General features: G+C 44.3%; 3 protein-coding genes across 3 annotated transcripts; 1 reads left to right on the plus strand and 2 right to left on the minus strand.

The window, feature by feature from the left end:
- Nucleotides 1-476: 476 nt before the first annotated feature.
- On the minus strand, nucleotides 477-1,088 carry LOC110614726. The gene has a single exon (XM_021756363.2). The coding sequence runs from the start codon at nucleotides 1,060-1,062 to the stop codon at nucleotides 499-501; it is 564 nt and encodes a 187-aa protein (XP_021612055.2). The 5' UTR covers nucleotides 1,063-1,088; the 3' UTR covers nucleotides 477-498.
- Nucleotides 1,089-2,519: 1,431 nt separating this feature from the next.
- Nucleotides 2,520-3,444, minus strand: LOC110614873. Its single transcript, XM_021756558.2, has one exon. The coding sequence runs from the start codon at nucleotides 3,351-3,353 to the stop codon at nucleotides 2,784-2,786; it is 570 nt and encodes a 189-aa protein (XP_021612250.1). The 5' UTR covers nucleotides 3,354-3,444; the 3' UTR covers nucleotides 2,520-2,783.
- Nucleotides 3,445-17,723: 14,279 nt separating this feature from the next.
- On the plus strand, nucleotides 17,724-22,117 carry LOC110614757 (uncharacterized abhydrolase domain-containing protein DDB_G0269086-like). The gene is made up of 3 exons (XM_021756409.1): nucleotides 17,724-17,960; nucleotides 21,051-21,682; nucleotides 21,760-22,117. The coding sequence occupies exons 1-3, from the start codon at nucleotides 17,724-17,726 to the stop codon at nucleotides 22,115-22,117; spliced, it is 1,227 nt and encodes a 408-aa protein (XP_021612101.1).
- Nucleotides 22,118-23,610: the final 1,493 nt, after the last annotated feature.

The following is a 23,610-nucleotide window of genomic DNA, read 5'->3' on the forward strand; positions in this document are numbered from 1 at the left end:
ATTTTTTTAATATATATTAATAAATTATTTATATTTATAAAATAACTACATTAATTATAATGTTTATTTATTTTTATATAATAAAATACATATATTTATTTAAAAAATTATATTTTATTAACAATCATATTTTTAAAGTTATATATATTATTTAATAAATTATTAATTTTATATATATTTCAATAATAAATAAATAATATGATATGTATATTTGAGCTGTATACAGCACTTAAACCAAATAAAACAAATTCTAAATCATTTAAATATAAATGGGTAATAAAAAGCCTTTAAATCAGATTAGAACATATCAATTTGACTCGCTATGGCTAATTCAGGCCTTGTGAGAAACTGAGAATCAAAATCAGGATTATTAGATGATCAAAATAAGCTAATTGATTCAGGATTTGAAGCAAAACCTATGAGATAACACAATAATCGATTCACTGCAGTCTGCAGCTAAGCATCAAAAGTTATCCAAACACCATTCACTAATTAACACTAATGACTTTCATTCTTATTCAGAATTCTATCTTCCCATTTGTTGAACGCCTGAATCAAACACCTAATCACAAAAGGCACAGCAGCTGTGATCAACAAATAGCGAAAATGCACAGATTCATGAGGCGTAACAGCAAAAACTGCCGATCCATAAGTCACAATCATCGAAATCGTAGCAATCCATATTTCAAAATGGAAAGGGAATCTATAAGTGAGAGATACCAGGACAAGGATCGAAGTTGAGAAGGCCAAGGTGTTTGATATCAAGAACACATAAAAAGCATGCTTTTGAGACGCGAAAATTGCTCTTCCTGCAATATGTCCATCGCCGTTATCTTGCCAAACACCACCAGGAGGGTTAACCCCAGCTTGGAAGGTTGCGGCGGCAATCAGCGCCGCTATTATTAGCAAAATATTTCTAGCGTCGCTCGGTGAGTCCCTTTCTTCATCGTATTTAAAGTAACTAAACCAGCTCTTCCCAGAGCTCTTGGGAATCATTTTCTGGAGAAGTTGTTTGTGTTTACCAGAATCTTCACTCATGGTATGTTCATACAAAGAGAACATTCTTGGCAGCAAATCCTTTAAATTAAATTTTCTGAATTGTCCCGTTTAGTCAATAAGGAAGGTTTAGGTGGTGGTTTTCATTTCCTTATATGACTAGTCTGCCTATTAATGCTAACGTTTTTTATTAACTAGTCCTTAAATTCCTGATTTTAATTTGATTTAAACCCATAAATTATTTACCAATTTGAATTTGAATTTTATTTTGAACCAAACATGAGCCATAATCCTGACCGAAAACTAATAGATCTAGCTATATACTACAAAGATGTAATGGTGGATAATTCAATATCCAATATTTTAGATGGTTAATTATTTTAATTAGTAGCGATCATTTTTTTTATAATTAACTTTTTTCTTGTATTGATAAAATATATCGGCCTGTCACTTGGGGAATCATTGGCTTCGTCATACAATAAGTGCCAGAGCCAAATTCTCAGGTAATTTTAGAATAATTAATTCTTTTCCAGGAGCAATCATAGGGTTAGGCTTTTTTCCTTTCCTTTTTTTTTTCTTGAAATTAAAAGATTCAACATCACTTCTCTGGATGTTTATGGAGATGAAGAGTACTCAACTTCATATGTTGATGAATTTATGATGGTCAATGTAGTCCACTGAAGTTTGAAAGTTACTGACTTGCATGGATGATTCTATGGTGGGCCTCAGGTCCTCAACCGCAGTGGGACTTCGGAACTTTATTATTATTATTGTGGGACGAGTCAATGCCAAAGAAAATATTTATTAATTAATATATTTTAAAATATATTTTTCAAATAATTATTTTAACGGTAATATCAACCAAAACCTGACCTATAAATCAGAAATTAAAATATATTGGTGTAAAATCCTATTAATCATCCTTGTCCTTTCCTGGCAACGTTGGATGATTGCTTTTACATTTCTTATCCAACATGTCAGAATCTTCTGTTCCATGCGTCATTTAATTGGTGAAGTCAAGGAAGAAGTGTAATAAATTGATGTGCAAATTGGTAAATTCAGTACTAAAGAAATGTAATTTCCTTTGTAAATAAAAGTTATTCTGCTTCTGCAAGGTAAAAGAACAAATATTCTGCTTCTGAAAAAATTAACTTAATAGTATAAACTAATTAAAACTTTTTTTGCTCTTTCTTATAAATTATATTTTCACTTTAGAGAATGATACCCATACCTGAATGTACACATCTAACTAATCAAAAAATATCATGTATGCTAAAATAAAAGATCGCCAAATAAATTCAATTGTTGATGGCATTGGTTTACTTTGACTTAAGCAATCAATTATTAACTTCATAAAGCTGAAATGGCGAAAGAAGAAACCAGTTGGCAAGTGGACTTCGGAGCAATTTGTAATATAAGAATGTAATTATTTGTAACTAAATACTAAAAATAATTTACTTTTGTTCCTCATTCGCAGGCTTTTGATTGAAACTATGTTTTCAGACAGGCGTAATAGAGTTAAGTGGGAGAAAAACATATGGGTATTAATTGCTCAAAGACCCAGAACAAGAAACATTAACAGAAGCCTGAAACAGAGCATAGATTATCAAATTTGACCCAATTATTTAGATTTACCGGCAGCCACAGATATTGATTCCGGCCGCCTTCCCCTCCATTTCCTCTTCATCTAACACTACTTTCTCCTACATATTCAGAACACAGCTAATACATCAGACGCTAAAATAAACTGAACATGGTGGCCGATGACCATGCACCGGATGAACTAGTTATGTTTCTGGTTTCTCCACATCAGGTGTCTCCTCTGCAGCAGGTTCTTGTGCCTTACTATAAGTAGTCCTGAATTTCAAGAAGACCTGAATCAAAATCCTCAGCAAAAGCGGCAGGGCAGCAGTAAGCAAGAGGAAGCGAAACTTAACATTCTCACGAGGAGTAACAGCAAAAACAGCAGATCCATAAGTCACAATCATTGAAATAGTGGCAACCCATATCTCAAAATGTAACGGAAACCTGTAAGTGAGAGATACAATCATAAGGATTGAGGTGGAGAGCGCCAAAGTGTTGGATATCACGAAAACGTAATAAGCTTCTGGCTGCGAAGCATAAATTGCCCTTCCTGCATGATGGCCATCCTTATCGTCCTGCCAGACGCCTCCTGGCGGGTTGACGCCAGCTTGGAAAGTCACCGCAGCAATTAGCGCCGCTATTACAAGCAAAAAATTTCGGGTATCACTGGGCTTCTCGTTCTCCTCGTCATATTGGAAGTACCTGAACCAGTGGCTCCAGGTATTTCCAGGAGGAGGATTAGGCTTTCTTGCTGCAACAGAGTTGTTTCTCATTTTTCTTGTTGAGCTACTAAACAGAACATGGACTCTTTAGGAGCTTATATAAATGATAATTTTTTGAGTCGTTGTGTAGTCAATGAAGCGGATGATGACTATCAAAAGCAAGAGGGAAGGGAATATTCTAGGCTGAGGAAAAGGGTAGGAAACTCTTCTGTTCCCATTAAAGAAAAGAGGAGGAAAGCAAATTTGGAAACTTTAGTTGGCTAGATGGTCCATTGGTGGGCCTCAACACTGTGTTTGACAAGAAAAGCCAAGGACCAAGTCCAGTCAATATGCACATTTCCATCTTTCTACTTTCTAAAAATTAAAAACAAAAACACATAAAAGTGTGAGATGTTATATAATTATTAGTTTATGTTATTACGGGATTGTTAATAATATAGTCTCACCAATATATTCAACCGGTTACATTGATATTTGGGGAGAAATTCTTTTCTAAATTTAAATTTGATGATTTGAGATCCAGAAAATAGAGTTTTACAAGGGTTATGTAAGCTTGATCTGAGAGAAGAATGCTTCTCCCCTTTTATTCTTTTCCTTTGTCTATTAGTGACGTGTAACGACCTCACTTCCATTGGACCACCTGTCTCTGTCATACAGATACGGACGTACGAGAATATCAGATATCTGCTTCATGCGTAACGGCCATTTAATTCCCTCTGGTACGCATGCGGATGACCCACAAGGTGAATGGGTTGGCCACCTTTTCTCCTCCAGACCAGGCTGGAAGGCGAAATTAAGACTGAAGCCCAAGGGAGGTCTGAGTTGCGGGCCGAAAAGACTGGGCCGGCCCGATTTGAGAGTTTTAAGAAGGAGTCTGGTCTTACGGCCGAGAGGGCTGGATCTGATTCATGTGGGGGGCGTAAAAGCTTTCAGGTAAAGGGCTGTCGTCATGGGCCAGACCTCAGACCGGGATAGTGAAGTCCAGCGGTCACCAATTGCCCCTTTACCTTCTCATCAGTTATTGTACGAATGATGAGGGGGCAAATATCAAGGATCATAATGACCGTGCCGCCTAAGGACAGTTTTCCTCAGAACGCCTCTTCATCTCATTGTCATTTCAAATTTCAAATTCTCTCCGTCTTCTCCAAACTCTTGCTTTCCTCTGTTCTTTGTGCGCACTGCCATCTTCGTCTCCTTGCCCTCTTTGTTTTCAAGGTACGCTTCTCATTCTTCCATGGAAGACCCAAAGCTTTCCGAAGTCTTTAATCTAGAGTCATGTATCACCCCTTCTACCTTGACGAACTTCTTTTCTCGGAAATATTTGGACACCCCCCTCTACCATATTCGAGCTCCTTACCGGAATGAGAGGATCGTGCTTCCCGATCCTCCTCCTTCCGGTTTAATAAATCCCCAGAAAGATCTTAGCCTAGTCTTTTTCGTTAAACAGCGAGACTACGGTCTAACTTTTCCTTTTACTCCTTTCTTCACCGAGGTCTTCCAGTACTTTGGGATAACCCCCCAAATGTTGTCTCCCAACTCCATTTTGTTTATGTGTTCTTTCGAGTCCATCTGTATGAGCTGGGGATTAACGCCCATGGTGCGTCTGTTTGTGACCTTTTTTCGTCTCGTCCGGACAAGTCAATGCTTCTACTACTTTGCCCCCGGTGGTGGATTGTCCATTTTCACGAGCTATAAGGATTCCATAAAGGGCTGGATAGAGGGTTTTGTAGTGGTGGAGTTAAAGAAAGACTCCAGTCTGTCATGGGGGGTAGAACTCGATTGGAAAGATGTCTCTCTGGGTTGCAACGACCTGCCCCAGCTGAGCCTTACCGAGTAGGTCGGGTTCATTCGCCTGACTTCTGTCGAAAAGAAGTATGATGTCGAAAAGTGCATGTTTGCGTCCAATCTTCGAGATATCCAGGACGTGGGTACTTTATTTCATTTAACTATTTTGTCTTGTCTTTGTGGTTTTTGCTGAGGGTTGTTCTAATTCGTTCTGATTTTGAATCTTTACAGCTTCCGGCGTGAAAATGGACCAGATCAAGCCTCCAAAGAACTTCACGCTATTTAGGGAGAGCATGAATGCTACGTTGGACGCCCTCCGAGCTGGGCGATCAGTGGGGGAGACTACTCAGAGGGTGGCTGAGGTCATTTCCTCCAAGTCGGGTGGCCGGCCTGCTGCCCCAGCCCTAGCTCCTTCGCAGGCTTCCAGACCGAGCTCCTGAGGTGTTAGGTCCTCCAGAACTTCCAGCCGTATGTAATACCCGGCTAAACCCCGGCATCAAAATTCCTACTTTCCGGCGGAATCTCGGATGTTGGAACCCTCTAGAAGGGTAAAATTATGTTTTTATAAAATGTTTTTATATGTTTTTATGGTTTTTACGAAAAAAAAAATTGAGTTTTTGAAAGAAAAGCACCAAGGAAGGAAAGTCAGGTTCGGCCGCCGAACCTCATGTTTGGCCGCCGAACATGGTGAAGTTTAGGGAGCACATTTGGCCCCCGAAGGTGGTCTGGCCAGCCACCTACAAAAGGTCCCATGTCCGAAAATGGGCGAGTTTTCTTCTCCATTTTCGGGCAAAGGTGAGTCCATACCCTTCCATGGTTAGTTTTGATGTTTTTCTTCAAATCTCTCAAGCTTTTAACAAGTTTTCATCTTGTTTTGAAGTTTTTAAGCTCAAAATCGAAGTTGTGAAGCTTGGAGATCTCTGGAACTCATTTTCCCCAAATCTCCAAGTTAGGTCACGCCTTCTCTCGATCTTCAAGAAGTAAGCGTTGATCCTCACCATTTTTGATGTTTTAAGCAAGTATTATGAAGGTTATGGGGTAAAGATGCATGATTAGGCTAGTTGTAAAAAATGATAGGGTTTATGGTAGTTTAAGGATAAATGCATGTTAAATGTGTTGCTATGTTAATGTTTGTTGGGGTATAGGCTAGTTTGAGACCCCTATATGCTTGAATACATGTTTATGCATGCTTGTGAGTGTTGTGTATGAGTTTGGAGGGTTTGGAAGGCAAACGTGCATGAGAGGCTTGAGTTCTCCCATTCTGGAAGAACTCAGGTTCGGTTGCCGAACTTGCCTGTGGAGGTGGTTTGGCACCTAAACTTACCCCCCGAAAGTTCGGACTTTCGGCTCTGGAGGGGAGTTTCAGCCGCCGAACTTGCCGCCGAAGGTTGGTGACTTTCGGCTCTGGATAGACTTTCGACCGCCGAACCTTTCCCTCGAAAGTGTCTGACTTTCGACTCTGGAGGGACTTTCGGCCGCCGAACCTGCCACCGAAAGTGCCCTGTCCAGCCTTCCTTTGCATGTTTTCTATGAATGTTTTATGATGTTTTAAGGGGTTTTTAGGGAGATGTTTAGTGTAACGCCCCGGAAATCCGGACCGCTACCGGCGCTAGGATTCAGGTCGGCTTAAGGCCGCCGGAACCCGTAGCAAGCCTACATACATCCTGTTTACCTGTTTAATCCCATACATGATCAACAAACATACATAAGAATTAAAAACTTTTCTTTTTCTTCATTCACCAAACTCAACCTGTGCATGCACTATGTTCATCATATACATAAACATTAATCCCTCTGTGGGATTTCATCAAAGCCTCAATGGCAATATATATCCTGTGTTGAGTTGGTTCACATATACATCATAAACTAAGATCATGTACATACCAAGGGATTAACATATACTATGGTCAAGCACAACTCTATCCTCAATAACATAATTACATAAACATAACTGTTCAAAACTTTACATTACATTCTTATCATTTGTCATGTCCACATACTCTAGCTATTACATACATATGACTTTTCTCTTCTTTTCTTCTCTATCAATCCCGTACCTGCAAACCTGGGGGTTAGGGGAGAGGGGTGAGCTAGATGCCCAGTGAGTAGAACTATATAAAAAAAAATATTTAAAACATGCTATAATGGAATGCATCATTGCACAAACATTTCACATCATGGACGGACCGACCCAAAAATCCCTCAGCTCCATGCCCGGCCCTATTATGGGCACCACAGGACTTCGTATTGCCCGGCCCTATTATGGGCACCACAGGACTTCGTATATCGGAGCTATTGCCCGGCCCTATTATGGGCACCACAGGACTTCGTACACAGGACTAGTGAGTCGTGCAATGTCCCTCCTCATCAACCACAATATAATAATGCAATGTAGCATATTCGTGATTCTAATGCAAACATCCTATATTATAGTCATGATGCATGAAACATGATAAAATATTCACTTTATTAATTTAAAAGGTTAAGTATAGTTCCACTCACCTCTGGCTGACTCTGTCAAACTCTCAGCAGCTGGCTCACTGCTGGGGTCCTTGGTTCCTCGGGTCCGAACCTACACAGGTGGACTCCAATGAGGGACCAACATATATAAACATAACTCTAATATATATCCCCCAAAAACCCCCTAAAACATCCTGAAAACATCACAGAAAATATGCATGAAATGGCTGAACAGGGCACCTTCGGCGGCACCTTCGGCGGCCGAAAGTCCTGGACAGAGACGAAACTCAGCTAGGTTCGGCGGCACCTTCGGCGGCCGAAAGTGCCAGACAGAGACGAAAGTCTCTTTTCGGGGGCAACTTCGGCAGCCGAAAGGCCTGCCTCCCCAGCCATGTTCGGCGGCCGAAAGTACCTTCGGCTGCCGAACCTGGTTTCTGCCAAAGGGCAGAAACTTGGCTCCCTTTGCACATTTCGCCTCCAAATCTATAAATCATGCATATTTTTCAACCAAAGCATGCATACAAGTTCCTAGGGGCCTCAAACATGCATATACCCCATCTACAACACTTCATTCATACACAATCAAGCTACATTGTTCATCAAAGCATCAAAACCATAAACTCATCAACAAACCTAAACATGCATCTCTACCCCATAGATCTTGCATAAAACTTGTTTAAAACATAATGTAAGCTAGAGATCGACTCTTACCTCTTGAAGATCGAGAGTGGAGGCGATCTAACTTGGAGTTGGGAGAGATTGAGCTCCTTGGGTCTCCAAGTTCAAAACTTGCTCAAAACTCGTTTCAAAAGCTTAAAAACTTCAAAGCAAGATGAAGACTTGTTAAAACCATGAAAGATCTAAAGGAAACACTCAAGATCGAGGGAGGAACGGTGGAGACTCACCTTGGCCGACAATGGGAGAGAAAAAGCTCGCCCGTGCGGACCAAGGGGACCCTTTTATAGTGGCTGGCCAGGCCACGTTCGGGGGCCGAATGTGCCTCCGCATCCATGCAATGTTCGGCGGCCGAACATAAGGTTCGGCGGCCGAACCTGCACTTCCCTCACTTAGACTTTCGGGGGCCTAACGTGCCTCCCAAAGTCCATGCATGTTCGGCGGCCGAAAGTGAGTTTCGGCGGCCGAACCTGGGTTTTTCCTTAAAGAATTTTCATGCAAAAACTTATTTAAAATCATACTTAAAACATTAAAATACATGAAAACATTTTATAAAAACATGCTTTTACCCTTCTAGAGGTTTCCGACACCCAAATTCCACCGGACGGTAGGAATTCCGATACCGGAGTCTAGCCGGGTATTACATTCTCCCCCCCTTAAGAACATTCGTCCCCGAATGTTCCTCAACTAGTACATGCATAGCAAAACAACATAACATACATATAAAACACATAGAGACTAACCTTAAAAGAGATAGGGATATTGCTGGAGCATGGACTCCCGTGTCTCCCAAGTACATTCTTCCATATTGTGGTGGTTCCAAAGGACTTTCACCATCGGGATTTCCTTGTTCCTTAGCTTTTTGATCTGAGTGTCAAGAATCCGCACTGGTTGTTCAACATAAGTGAGATCCTCTTGGATCTCCACATCAGGCTCACTAAGAACCTTGCCCGGATCTGACACGAACTTCCTCAACATGGAAACATGGAAAACCGAATGGATTCTCTCCATAGAAGCAGGCAAGTCCAGCTTGTACGATACGTTCCCAACTTTTTGCAAGACCTCAAAGGGTCCGATGTACCGCGGAGCTAGCTTACCCTTCTTTCCGAACCGAACCACCCCTTTCATTGGGGACACCTTGAGCAATACTAGATCCCCCTCCTGAAACTCTACCTGTCTCCTGCGGATGTCTGCATAACTCTTCTGCCTGCTAGTAGCAGTCTTGATTCTTTCTCTGATCATGGGTACCACTCTGCTGGTGATCTCTACAAGCTCAGGCCCTGCTAAGGACCTCTCTCCAACCTCTTCCCAGCAAACAGGTGACCTGCACTTCCTCCCATACAAAGCTTCATATGGAGCCATCCCCATGCTAGCATGATAGCTGTTATTGTAGGCGAACTCTACCAAGGGTAGATGTTGCCTCCAAGAACCGCCAAAATCTAGCACACACATCCTGAGCATATCCTCTATTGTCTGGATGGTCCTCTCTGATTGTCCATCAGTCTGGGGATGGAAGGCAGTACTGAAATCCAACCTGGTACCCATAGCATTCTGCAGACTCCGCCAAAACCTGGAGGTGAACTGGGGCCCTCTATCTGACACTATAGAAACTGGGACCCCATGCAGCCTGACAACTTCATCCACATAAACCTGCGCTAACTTATCCACAGAGTAGTTGCTCCTAACAGGGATGAAGTGAGCAGATTTGGTGAGTCTGTCCACAATCACCCATATGGAGTCTAGTCTGTTGGATGTTGCCGGTAACCCCACTACAAAATCCATAGCGATATTCTCCCATTTCCACTCTGGAATCGGCAGTGGGTTAAGCATTCCAGCCGGCTTCTGATGTTCCAGCTTCACCCTCTGACATATTTCGCAGGCTGACACGAACTGTGCCACTTCCCTCTTCATAGCTGGCCACCAATACACTCTCTTCAGATCCTGGTACATCTTGGTGGCTCCAGGGTGAACACTGTACCTTGCATTATGAGCCTCTCTCATAATGTCTCCTTTTAGCCCGATGTCATCTGGTACACATAGTCTATTCCCATAGCGGAGGATCCCCTTACTATCGAACCTGAACTCACTGTTTTTGCCTGACTGAACAGTCCTGGCAATCTTTACTAACTCTGGGTCCTCATGTTGTTTCTGAGCCACCTGCTCCAGAAACACGGGTGTTACTTTCATCTGCGCAATCAAAGCACCTGTACCAGACAACTCCATCAGTAGACCCTCATTGATGAGTTTATAAAATTCCTTCACCACCGGTCTCCTCTCTGCCGTGATGTGGGATAGACTGCCAAGTGATTTCCGGCTTAAGGCATCAGCTACTACATTAGCCTTACCCGGATGGTACTGGATCTTGCAATCATAGTCACTCAACAGTTCTACCCATCTCCTCTGCCTCAAGTTCAGCTCTCTCTGGTTCAAGATGTGCTGCAGGCTCTTATGATCTGTGAAGATCTCACATTTTACCCCATAGAGGTAATGCCTCCACATCTTGAGGGCAAAGATAACTGCTGCCATTTCCAGGTCGTGTGTGGGGTAATTCAACTCATGCCTCTTCAGCTGTCTAGAAGCATAAGCGATCACCTTACCATTCTGCATCAACACACAACCCAGGCCTACTCTGGATGCATCACAGAACACTGTGAAATCCTCATTGCTGTTTGGCAGAGCTAACACTGGTGCTGAAGTCAACCTCTTCTTGAGCTCCTCAAAGCTTTCTTCACACTGATCGGTCCACTCGAATCTCTGATTCTTTCTGGTTAATCTGGTTAAAGGAGCTGCAATCTTAGAGAAGTCCTGAACGAACCTCCTGTAGTAGCCAGCCAAACCCAAGAAGCTTCTGATCTCTGTCACTGAGGTGGGTCTTGGCCAGTTAGTCACAGCTTCAACCTTCTTGGGGTCCACTTCTATCCCATTCTCTGACACTATATGCCCCAAGAATGATATGCTCCTTAACCAGAACTCACACTTGGAGAACTTGGCATACAAGCCATGTTCCCTCAAGGTCTGTAATACAATCCTCAGATGCTGGGCATGCTCCTCTGCATCCCTGGAATACACTAGGATATCATCTATAAAGACAATAACGAAGTGATCCAGGTATGGTCTGAATACTCTGTTCATGAGGTCCATGAATGCTGCAGGGGCGTTAGTTAACCCAAACGGCATTACAAGGAACTCATAGTGCCCATATCTGGTCCTGAAAGCTGTCTTTGGTATGTCTTCTTCCCTTATCCTCAGCTGATGGTACCCTGATCTCAGATCTATCTTGGAGAAACAACCCGCTCCTGCTAGCTGGTCGAATAGATCATCGATCCTTGGCAATGGGTACTTGTTCTTGGTAGTGACCTTGTTCAACTGCCTGTAGTCGATACAAAGTCTGAGGGATCCATCCTTCTTTCTCACAAAAAGCACTGGAGCACCCCAAGGTGAGGTACTCGGTCGGATGAAGCCCTTATCTACCAGATCTTGCAACTGTTCTTTCAGTTCCTTCAATTCTGCTGGTGCCATCCTGTAGGGAGGGATAGAGATCGGTCTAGTTCCAGGCATCAGTTCAATCTCGAACTCTATCTCCCTAGCAGGTGGTAGTCCTGGAAGCTCTTCTGGAAAGACATCCAGAAATTCTCTGACAACTGGCACTGAGGCTGGCTCCCTGACCTGACTATCTAGCTCTATCACGTGAGCTACATACCCCTGACATCCCTTCCTAAGCAGCCTACGAGCCTGTAGGGCCGATATCAGACCTCTAGGCGTACCCCTCTTGTCTCCTCTGAAGACAACCTCTGACCCGTTCTGATCTCTGAACCTGACTACCTTGTCCCTGCAGTCCAAGGTAGCACCATGGGTAGATAGCCAATCCATCCCTAGAATGACGTCAAAGTCTGTCAAATCTAGAACCACAAGGTCGGCGGAGAGGCATCTTCCCTCAACAAACACTGGACAATACCGGCAGACTGACCCTGCCGCCGTCGGGTCACACTTGGGTCCACTGACCCATAGGGGACACTCTAACCCAGAGACCATCAACCCTAGCCTCTCAACTGCCCTCGGAGAAATAAAGGAATGAGATGCACCCGGGTCCATTAATGCATACACATCAGAACACCCAATGATGAGATTACCTGACACCACGGTGTTGGATGTGTTCGCCTCCTGCTGAGTCATTGTGAAGATCCTGGCTGGAGCTGATGGACCTTCACCTCGGGAACCAGAAGAAGAGGCTGCCCCTCTCCCTCTACCTCTGCCACTGCCCTGTGTTGTGGCTGGAGCTGCTGGTTGTGCCACACTACCCGAAGCTGTCTGTTGGGGCTGGCCCATGAAAGGTGCTCTAGGACAATCCCGAGCTATGTGTCCCTCCTGGCCACATCTGAAACATGCATTGGTCCCCCATCGACACGCTCCCTTGTGTGGCCTCCCACACCTTTGGCATTCTGCACCATCTGAACCTGAACTCGAGCCACCGCCAAATCCTAGACCGGATTTCAGCTTGTTCCAGAACTTGTTCTTCTTGGGCTTCTTAGTGCTACTCCATCTCTTACTACCTGAACTCTGAGTAGAGGGTCCTGGCCCTCCTCTGCCTGGGGTCTTAACCCCTGAAGACTGGGTCACTGATTGCTTCACTGACCCCTCAACTATGGCACTGGCCTCCATTCTTCGAGCCATATCTACCACTGTGTGAAAACTCTCCCTCTCAGCTGATTGAATCAATGAGGAGTACCTGGACTGTAATTTCATGACATATCTCCTGGCCTTCTTCACATCTGTATCTAGAGCTTGCCCTGAGAAGGGTAATAGCTCCAGAAATCTGTCTGTGTACTCCTCTATGCTCATGTCTTCTGTCTGTCTCAGTTGTTCAAACTCAATCATCTTCAACTCTCTGGAACTATCTGGAAATGCCCATCCAGCAAACTCATTGGCAAATTCCTCCCATGTCATACTGTCTAGTCTCGGGTCCACATAGCACTTGAACCATTCCTTTGCCTTTTTGCACTTCAGGGTGAACCCTGCCATCTCAATGGCTCTTCTATCATCTGCCCCTAGCTCATCAGTGATCGTCTTCACTGCTCTCAGGTATTCAAAGGGATCATCCCCTGACTTATATTTAGGAGCATCCAGCTTAAGGTAAGCTGTCATTTTCACCTTACTCCCACTGGCTGAGCTAGGTCTAGGAGGTTGAGTATCTGGGGCTACTGGTTCTGTAGGAGGTGGAGGTGGGGATGCAGCATTCCCCGAGGTGGGGTTTGCTGGGTGAGGATGGAAGGATGAGGGTGGATAGGCTGGGTACTGTGGGTACGGTGGATAGAAAGGTGGATAAGGCATGTGAGTAGGGTAGGGATTAAAGCTGGAGTAATCCGACGTACTTCCCATCGGATACCCGGGACTCTGTGCATAGGGTGGGTAATAGGGTGGAAAACCATACCCCGAGGCCTGAGTGCCTCCTTGTGACTCCCCTGTCCCTTCTTCTGACATGCCAACATCCAGATTCCCATCCCTTCTCTGATCTTCTTCCATAACCTCCCTCACATCTGAAGAACTTCCTCCTCTTTCTGTCCCCCTTCTACTAGTATCAAAAGACCTTCTAGGGTCCCTTGATACTCTTTCTCTGTTTGTTCTGCATGACATTGCCCTAGGCAATGTGGGAGGACGGGCGCTTGTGCCCTCATCCTCTGGTGGGACTCCTGTCAATCGTGCAGATCGACGAGTTCCTCTCATTCTGTTTCTGAAAAACAGCACATAACTCACAAGCATTAGCATCATATGGTTCATGTGGAGTCACATGAACCTACATCACATACATGGCAAACATAGCATATCATTTATGCGCATGCATATAGTCATGGCATATCACATAATCATAGCAAGACAGGACTCTACATCCTATCCTAGTGGACATGACCTTTCCTATTGTGCTTGACCCTCTAATACTTCTATGAGCCCGACACGCTAGGTCCGACCATGTGAACCTAGGGCTCTGATACCACTCTGTAACGCCCCGAAAATCCGGACCGCTACCGGCGCTAGGATTCAGGTCGGCTTAAGGCCGCCGGAACCCGTAGCAAGCCTACATACATCCTGTTTACCTGTTTAATCCCATACATGATCAACAAACATACATAAGAATTAAAAACTTTTCTTTTTCTTCATTCACCAAACTCAACCTGTGCATGCACTATGTTCATCATATACATAAACATTAATCCCTCTGTGGGATTTCATCAAAGCCTCAATGGCAATATATATCCTGTGTTGAGTTGGTTCACATATACATCATAAACTAAGATCATGTACATACCAAGGGATTAACATATACTATGGTCAAGCACAACTCTATCCTCAATAACATAATTACATAAACATAACTGTTCAAAACTTTACATTACATTCTTATCATTTGTCATGTCCACATACTCTAGCTATTACATACATATGACTTTTCTCTTCTTTTCTTCTCTATCAATCCCGTACCTGCAAACCTGGGGGTTAGGGGAGAGGGGTGAGCTAGATGCCCAGTGAGTAGAACTATATAAAAAAAAATATTTAAAACATGCTATAATGGAATGCATCATTGCACAAACATTTCACATCATGGACGGACCGACCCAAAAATCCCTCAGCTCCATGCCCGGCCCTATTATGGGCACCACAGGACTTCGTATTGCCCGGCCCTATTATGGGCACCACAGGACTTCGTATATCGGAGCTATTGCCCGGCCCTATTATGGGCACCACAGGACTTCGTACACAGGACTAGTGAGTCGTGCAATGTCCCTCCTCATCAACCACAATATAATAATGCAATGTAGCATATTCGTGATTCTAATGCAAACATCCTATATTATAGTCATGATGCATGAAACATGATAAAATATTCACTTTATTAATTTAAAAGGTTAAGTATAGTTCCACTCACCTCTGGCTGACTCTGTCAAACTCTCAGCAGCTGGCTCACTGCTGGGGTCCTTGGTTCCTCGGGTCCGAACCTACACAGGTGGACTCCAATGAGGGACCAACATATATAAACATAACTCTAATATATATCCCCCAAAAACCCCCTAAAACATCCTGAAAACATCACAGAAAATATGCATGAAATGGCTGAACAGGGCACCTTCGGCGGCACCTTCGGCGGCCGAAAGTCCTGGACAGAGACGAAACTCAGCTAGGTTCGGCGGCACCTTCGGCGGCCGAAAGTGCCAGACAGAGACGAAAGTCTCTTTTCGGGGGCAACTTCGGCAGCCGAAAGGCCTGCCTCCCCAGCCATGTTCGGCGGCCGAAAGTACCTTCGGCTGCCGAACCTGGTTTCTGCCAAAGGGCAGAAACTTGGCTCCCTTTGCACATTTCGCCTCCAAATCTATAAATCATGCATATTTTTCAACCAAAGCATGCATACAAGTTCCTAGGGGCCTCAAACATGCATATACCCCATCTACAACACTTCATTCATACACAATCAAGCTACATTGTTCATCAAAGCATCAAAACCATAAACTCATCAACAAACCTAAACATGCATCTCTACCCCATAGATCTTGCATAAAACTTGTTTAAAACATAATGTAAGCTAGAGATCGACTCTTACCTCTTGAAGATCGAGAGTGGAGGCGATCTAACTTGGAGTTGGGAGAGATTGAGCTCCTTGGGTCTCCAAGTTCAAAACTTGCTCAAAACTCGTTTCAAAAGCTTAAAAACTTCAAAGCAAGATGAAGACTTGTTAAAACCATGAAAGATCTAAAGGAAACACTCAAGATTGAGGGAGGAACGGTGGAGACTCACCTTGGCCGACAATGGGAGAGAAAAAGCTCGCCCGTGCAGACCAAGGGGACCCTTTTATAGTGGCTGGCCAGGCCACGTTCGGGGGCCGAATGTGCCTCCGCATCCATGCAATGTTCGGCGGCCGAACATAAGGTTCGGCGGCCGAACCTGCACTTCCCTCACTTAGACTTTCGGGGGCCTAACGTGCCTCCCAAAGTCCATGCATGTTCGGCGGCCGAAAGTGAGTTTCGGCGGCCGAACCTGGGTTTTTCCTTAAAGAATTTTCATGCAAAAACTTATTTAAAATCATACTTAAAACATTAAAATACATGAAAACATTTTATAAAAACATGCTTTTACCCTTCTAGAGGTTTCCGACACCCAAATTCCACCGGACGGTAGGAATTCCGATACCGGAGTCTAGCCGGGTATTACATTTAGAGTCATGTTAGTGTATGTTTGATCCCTCATTTGAGTCCACCTGTGTAGGTTCAGACCCGAGGAACCGAGGGCCCCAGCAGTGAGATAGCTGCTTCAGAGTCTATTCAGAGTCGGCCTGAGGTGAGTAGAATGGATCTTTATGTTTCAAAGTAAATAAATTTTGAGCATGTTCATGCATCACGAATACCATGATATATACTAGGTTGTTTGCATTAAAATTCACGAATATGTTGTATTGCATACTATGATGTTGATGTGGATGGATATTGGATAACCCACTAGCCCTCGATATGATATGTTATGATACGACGTGGAAGTCCTGTGGGGCCCATTCTATGCCCCCTGGCACTATGTAAGAGAAAGACCAGTGGACCCCATTCTACGCCCCCTGGCATATTGGATATGCTATGTTATGTCATGTTTAAGAGAAAGACCAGTAGGGCCCATTCTACGCCCCCTGACACGATTGGATATGTAGAGGGTTATTGGTGACAAGCCCATTCTTGATGTGATTTGTTTGTGATGTGATGCATTTCATGAAAGCATAGATTTTAATATATTATTTTACTATTCTGCTCACTGAGCTCTAGTAGCTCACCCCTTTCTCTTAATCCCCAGGTTTGCAGGTTTGGGATAGACCAGGAAGTTAGCAAGAGTAAAAATTTTATATATGTAATAGTTAGTTGTGGACATGAAAGATAATGTAATGTAATGTAAAGTATTGTATAGTTTTGTATTGAGGATTAGCATTGTGCTTGACCCTAGAGTGTTTGGTTAATCCCTTTTGATACATGACCTTTATGTAATGTTTTACTAATGTGTTGTAAACTAAGCTTGATGTATGTAATGTTGACCCAACTAGAGCATTTGATGAGGGCTCTAGTGTGGGGTTTTTATGTATTCAATTTCAGTGCATGCACAGATCGAGCTTGGTAGATGGAAAGTTTAAAGTTTTTTATGTAAATGTATGATCATGTATGAGATTTATCAGGAATGACAGGATGTATGTTAGGCTTGCTATGGGTCCCGGCGACCTTAAGTCGATCTGGATCCTAGCGCCGGTAGCGGTCCGATTACGGGTCGTTACACCGTAGCAGGTCGAGCTCGGCTCCTCAATCTACTCATGCCCCCAGGTCTCAACGGACCTCTACTGAGGGGACGAAGAAAGCTCCGAAGGTCACTGCTAGGCCGGTCGAGGGCACCAAGCTGGTGAGGACGGATCCTATTCTTCCTTCTGAGGAGGTTTCTGAGGGGAGGCTCGAGATCTCCGCGACTGAGGAGAGGGCTCCTGAAGGAGGGATGGAGATTATCCCGGCTGGTGAAGATGTCCAGGAGGCTCCTACTGAGGTTGCCCCTGTTACCGAGGGAGCGGAGCCCGAACTAGTTGGTGATGAGGGCGCTGCGGAGAGGGTCAGGAGCAAGCATCCTCCTCCTTCTGAAACGCCTGCCCTGGCTCCTATTCCCAAGAGGTCTCGGGCCTCTAGAAAACCAGCTCCAGCTCTGCCTCCTCTCGAGAAGAAGAAGGAGACTTCTGTGGTGCCTCTGCTGTAATACCCGACTAGACCTCGGCATCGAAATTCCTACTTTTCGGCGAAATCTCCGTTGGAATTCGAGATTCGCAGATGTTGGAGCCTTCTAGAAGGGTAAAGCAGAGGTTTTTCAAAATGTTTTTACATGTTTTATGGTTTTGATTAAGAAAAATGAGTTTTTAAAAGGAAAAAGACTAAGGAGGCCATTACCAGGTTCGGCCGCTAAAAGTGGAGTTCGGTCGCTGAACGTTGCATGGTTTTGCTACCACCGAATCCTCACTTCGACTGTCAAAAGTGGTGGAAGTGTGGAAGCTGCTTAGGCCGTCGAAGAAGGTATGCCAGCCACCTATAAAAGGGTCCTTAGGGTGTTTGAGCTCTCTTTTTGGTCAAAGGTAGGTTTTTGTCCTCCTTTGGTTGTTTTCATCTTTTTCTTCAAAATCTTGCAAGTTTTAATGAGTTTTGAACTTGGTTTTGAAGTTTTGAGCAAAGAAGGCAAAGTATAGAGACTTGGAGACTTGGAGACTTTGGATCTTTTTCCTCTACATCTCCGAGTTAGGACCATTGATCCTCTCGTTCTTCAAGAAGTAAGCATGGATCCTCACCTCCCCTTATGTTTTAAGCATGTTTTAAAGGGTTTAAGAGAGTTCTATGGCATGTTGAGAGTGGATATAAAAGTTGGAGTATATGTTGATCATATGCTATATGTGATGCTTTGATGTTGTTTGTGGGGTTTAAACTAGTTTTTAGGCCCCTATATGCATGGAAAAGGGTATATGTATGTTTTAGAGAAGTGGTATGTATGTTTTGGGTGTTTTTATAGGTTTTGGAGGCTGGGAACTTGAGTTTGGAACAGGTTCTGCCTATCTGGAAAACTCAGGTTCGACCGCCGAAGCAATGTTCGGCCGCCGAACCCCTTAAGGAGGCTGTTTTGACCGCCTAAACAAGCCCCCGAAAGTTTGAACTTTCGGCTCTGGAGGGAGTTTCGGCCGCCAAACATGCCGCCGAAGGTGGGTGACTTTCGGCTCTGGAAGGTCTTTCAGCCCCCGAACCTTGCCCCCGAAAGTTTGGACTTTCGGATCTGGAGGGACTTTCGGCTAGGGGTGAGCATTTGGTCGGTTCGGTTTAAAATCGAACCGAACCGAATAAACAAAAAACTGAAATTTTAGTGTTTATGAAAATCGAATCGAACTGATTTTGGTCAAAAATCGAATCAAACCGAACCGGTCTGATTCAGTTCGATTCGATTCAGTTTGATCGGTTTCGATTTTTAATAATTTTTTTATTTTTTACACTTTATTTTTAATATTTTGAAATTTAATTAAAATATTTTAATTTTAATATGATTTAATTTCTCTATATTATTGAAAAAATATATTATTATCACTAATCGGTTCGGTTCGGTTCGGTTTTTTCGAGTTTTTTCTGATCAAAATCGAACCAAACCGAAATAACCGAAATTTCTGAAATTAAAAACCGAACCGAACCGAAATGTATAAAAAATCGAACTAAATTTTCAAATCGGTTCGGTTCGGTCGGTTTTTTCAATTTGAACCGAATACTGCTCACCCCTCCTTTCGGCCGTCGAAAGTGCCTGACTTTCAGATCTGGAGAGGGTGTTCGGCCGCCGAAGGTGCCCTGTCCAGCCTTCCTTTGCCCATTTTTCCATGCATGTTTATGATGTTTTAGGGGGTTTTTGGGGAGATGTTCAGAGTTATGTTAGAGTATGTTCGGTTCCTCATTCGAGTCCTCCCTTGTAGGTACAGACACGAGGAACCAAGGAGGCCTACAGAGTTAACTGATACAGAGACTGTTCAGCAGCTGCTAGAGGTGAGTGGAACAGAACTATGATTTTAAATAAATGAAAGTTTTTAGCATGATTCATGCATCATAAATGCCATGTTATATTAGGGTGTATTGCATTAGTGTTCACGAAGGTGACGCATTGCATTATTTATTGTCGATGGGGATGGACAACAGGGAGACCCTTTAGCCCTCTGATTATTATTTCCATGTAACAGAAGTCATGAGGAGCTCCTTGAGAGTCGGGCACAGAGTTTATTGTATGTAACAGAAGTCCTGAGGAGCTCCTTTGAGGGTCGGGCACAGAGCAGAGGGATTTTTGGGTCAGTCCATCCGTGATGTGAATTACTTGTGATATGACGCATTTCATGATAGCATGTTTTATTAAATATTTTTATTGTTCTACTCACTGGGCTCTAGTAGCTCACCCCTTTCCCTAACCCCATGTTTTCAGGGCCATAGAGAAGTTAGAGGAACCACAAGGGTAAAGTCTAAGTGTAGAAGTATAGTAGTGGACATGTATTGTAAAGAGATGATGTAATGTATAGAGATGATGTAATGTACAGAGTTATAGTATTGTGCTTGACCCTAATGTATGTTTGATCCCATTGTACATGATCAGTATTTTATGTTTTATGATGTTTTATGATGAGAACCAAGCTTGATATATGATGATGACCCATCTAGAGCATATGATGAGGGCTCTAGTATGTGGTTTTATGTTCACAGAGATAGTGCATGCACAGGTCAAGCTTGGTCAATGAAAAAGTTCAAAATTTTTACGGAAATATATGATCATGTATGGGATTTATCAGGTACACAGAGTTCATAGTAGGCTAGCTACGGGTTCCGGCGATCTTAAATCGATTTGAATCCTAGCGCCGGTAGCGGTCCGGTTTTCGGGTCGTTACATCTGCTATCTGCTCCTGACAACGACATTTTCAACGCGAAGGATATCACTCATCAATCTCCGGCGAGCGTAGTTGAAGAAATCTTGCGGGAGCAGATGTTTGGCGAAGTCACAGAAGCTTCGGATCCTCGTCTGCTTGCTCTCACTGGCCTTTTGGCGAGTTCTACACAAGAGCTAGTAGCATTCCAATATCAGACTCGAGAGGAGCTCGGCGGCACAATCAGGGAGATGCTCCTGATGATGAGTTGTTCTTCTTACTTTAAAACTCTTTCATTCGGTCTCTGTTGTTTGTCATTCTAATGTCTTTTCTCTCTGTGTTAGCTGATGGGCCTCTTCACGGAGGTAGATGCCCGGGATGAGTCCACTCGGAGCACAGTGGACTGCTAGATTGAAGAGGCGCGCCTGGAAGAAAATATAATCGCAACCAGCGATGCCCGGGGTCATCTTGCTGCAGCTCAGGAGCATCTGAAGACCCTCAGGGAGGAATTGGCTTACACCAGAGAAGCCGTGGAGAGGGCTAATAAGAGGGCAGCTGCTGCGGAGGTCAGCCGTGATGAGGCATTAGAGCAGCTGTCCTCTTTGGGAGAAACCCAGAAGGAGAGGGATGAGGCCGTGAGCCAAAGAGATGAGTCCCGGCGCTGGCACGAATCGTTGAAGGAAGATTTTGATGTCGTGCTGGCTCAGAAGGATGAAGCCCTAGCTCGGATAGTAGTCCTCGGGCAAAAGCTGAGTAGGAGTGCTGATAATGTTAAAGACTTGAACCTGGCAGTAGAGACAACCACGCTCCAGAACCAGCATCTCTGCCAGGAGGTCGAGGCTTTGAAGAAGAGATGTGCAGCCCTGCTCGAGGACGCTAAGCTTGCTGAAGACAGGGTCCAGCTGGAGTGTGAGGAGCGCTTGAGGGAGTACAAGGAGCCAACCGAGCTGAAGAGGGAGATTGAACAGGCCTGTGAAGCTCATCTCCAAAGCTATAAAGATTCTTTTGAGCTGAAAGCCAAGATAGTTGAGGCCTGTGAGGAGTGACTTGTGGAATACAAAGCCTCTGATGAGATGAAGACTGCATATGGAACAAGGGCTTCAGCATATTCGTCTCCAGCTTCAATCAGGGCCTGAGGGAAGCTAGGTATGCCCCTTCCACCCCGTTGGCTGAACTCCGAGCCGCTGAAGTAGATTCCGACGGCGAGGATGTGCTTTACGGGGAGGATGACAGACCCTTGCCCAAGGGAGCTCCTCACACTGCAGCTGGGTCTCCTGAAGAAGACACCGAGCTGGGGGAGGAAGATGAGCCTGAGGGGAGCGATGTCGGACCTCAGGGGGAAGATGCAGAGCCCCAAGGAGGAGAAATTGTACCATTTGTAAATAGTAGTGTAGGTACTGATAATGTAGATAATGAAGCTCCTAGGAATGTAAGTCCTTTAAGGACAATTTTTCCCCCCGTAGTTATAGATGACTAGGTTGTAATATATTTTCCTTTTAATGAAATTTAACTTCTGTTAATATTTACATTTGTATTTATATTTGAGCTATTTCCACTTTTATTTTTCTGTCCTTATCAAATTGCTTGATCTGCTAAGAGTCTAATTGACTTAATCCATTAAAGGCCTACTCGGGTCGACCTGTCAAAATGTTAAGAATAAAACTCTTAAACCATGTAATCAGTAATTTTTATGAGGAATCAACTGTACTGTTGTTCATTTCTTGCCCTTGAGCCAATCAGAGCTAAAATTCTTGGTAATTGACTGAACTTCTAACTTATGAATTTTTCCAATCTTGCTAAGGCATTCCCATTAACTTTTTATTCTGTTAACTCGTCCATAATGCGAGCTCGAACATATAACATTCGTATAACCAAAGTGAAATGGATCATGTACCTTTTAAAGTGATGAGCAGGGCTGACCTTTTTGTTTTTAGTTCTGTTCTGATAGGAATCGAGGCTGGGGCCTTATCAGCTCATGCCTTAGATTTCCTCTTGGATTAGGGGAGACTTGTAACTTTCGGTTTGCCCTTGAGCTTTCTAAGTTTGGCTCTCTTCTTGCTTGGTTTTCCGAGCTCAGATTTATATGTTTCAGGTCAACACTTTTGGCCTCATGTTGCTTTTGTCTTCTTAGCCGATTTAATGGTGCCGGGGGCACTTGGAGAGCCCGGTCACCTACCTTACTGAGGTCTTGCGCAAGATTCAGGCACTGTGGCCTTACTGTCGCTTCGTCTTCTCAGCCGGTTTAATGGCGTCGGGAGCACTTGGGGAGCTCGGTCACCTACCTCACTGAGGTATTGTGCAAGATTCAGGCATTGTGGCCTTACTGTCGCTTCATCTTCTTAGCTCGGTTTTTTGGTGCCGGGGGCGCTTAGGGAGCCGGGTCACCTACGTCATTGAGGTCTTGTGCAAGATTCAGGCATTGTGGCCTTACTGTCGCTTCATCTTCTCAGCCCGGTCTTTTAGTGCCGGGGGCGCTTGGGGAGCCCGGTCACCTACCTCACTAAGGTCTTGCGCAAGATTCAGGCACTGTGGCCTTACTGTCGCTTCATCTTCTCAGCCCGGTCTTTTGGTGCCAGGGGCGCTTGGGGAGCCCGGTCACCTACCTCACTGAGGTCTTGCGCAAGATTCAGGCACTGTGGCCTTACTGTCGCTTCGTCTTCTCAGCTCGGTTTTTTGGTGCCGGGGGCGCTTGGGGAGCCCGGTCACCTACCTCACTGAGGTCTTGCCCAAGATTCAGGCACTGTGGCCTTACTGTCGCTTCGTCTTCTCAGCTCGATTTTTTGGTGCCGGAGGGGCTTGGGGAGCCCGGTCACCTACCTCACTGAGGTCTTGCGCAAGATTCAGGCACTGTGGCCTTACTGTCACTTCATCTTCTCAGCTCGGTTTTTTGGTGCCGGGGGTGCTTGGGGAGCCCGATCACCTACCTCACTGAGGTCTTGCGCAAGATTCAGGCATTGTGGCCTTACTGTC

This window comes from Manihot esculenta, chromosome 5 (assembly GCF_001659605.2).
Source record: "Manihot esculenta cultivar AM560-2 chromosome 5, M.esculenta_v8, whole genome shotgun sequence".
Classification (NCBI taxonomy): Eukaryota; Viridiplantae; Streptophyta; class Magnoliopsida; order Malpighiales; family Euphorbiaceae; genus Manihot; species Manihot esculenta.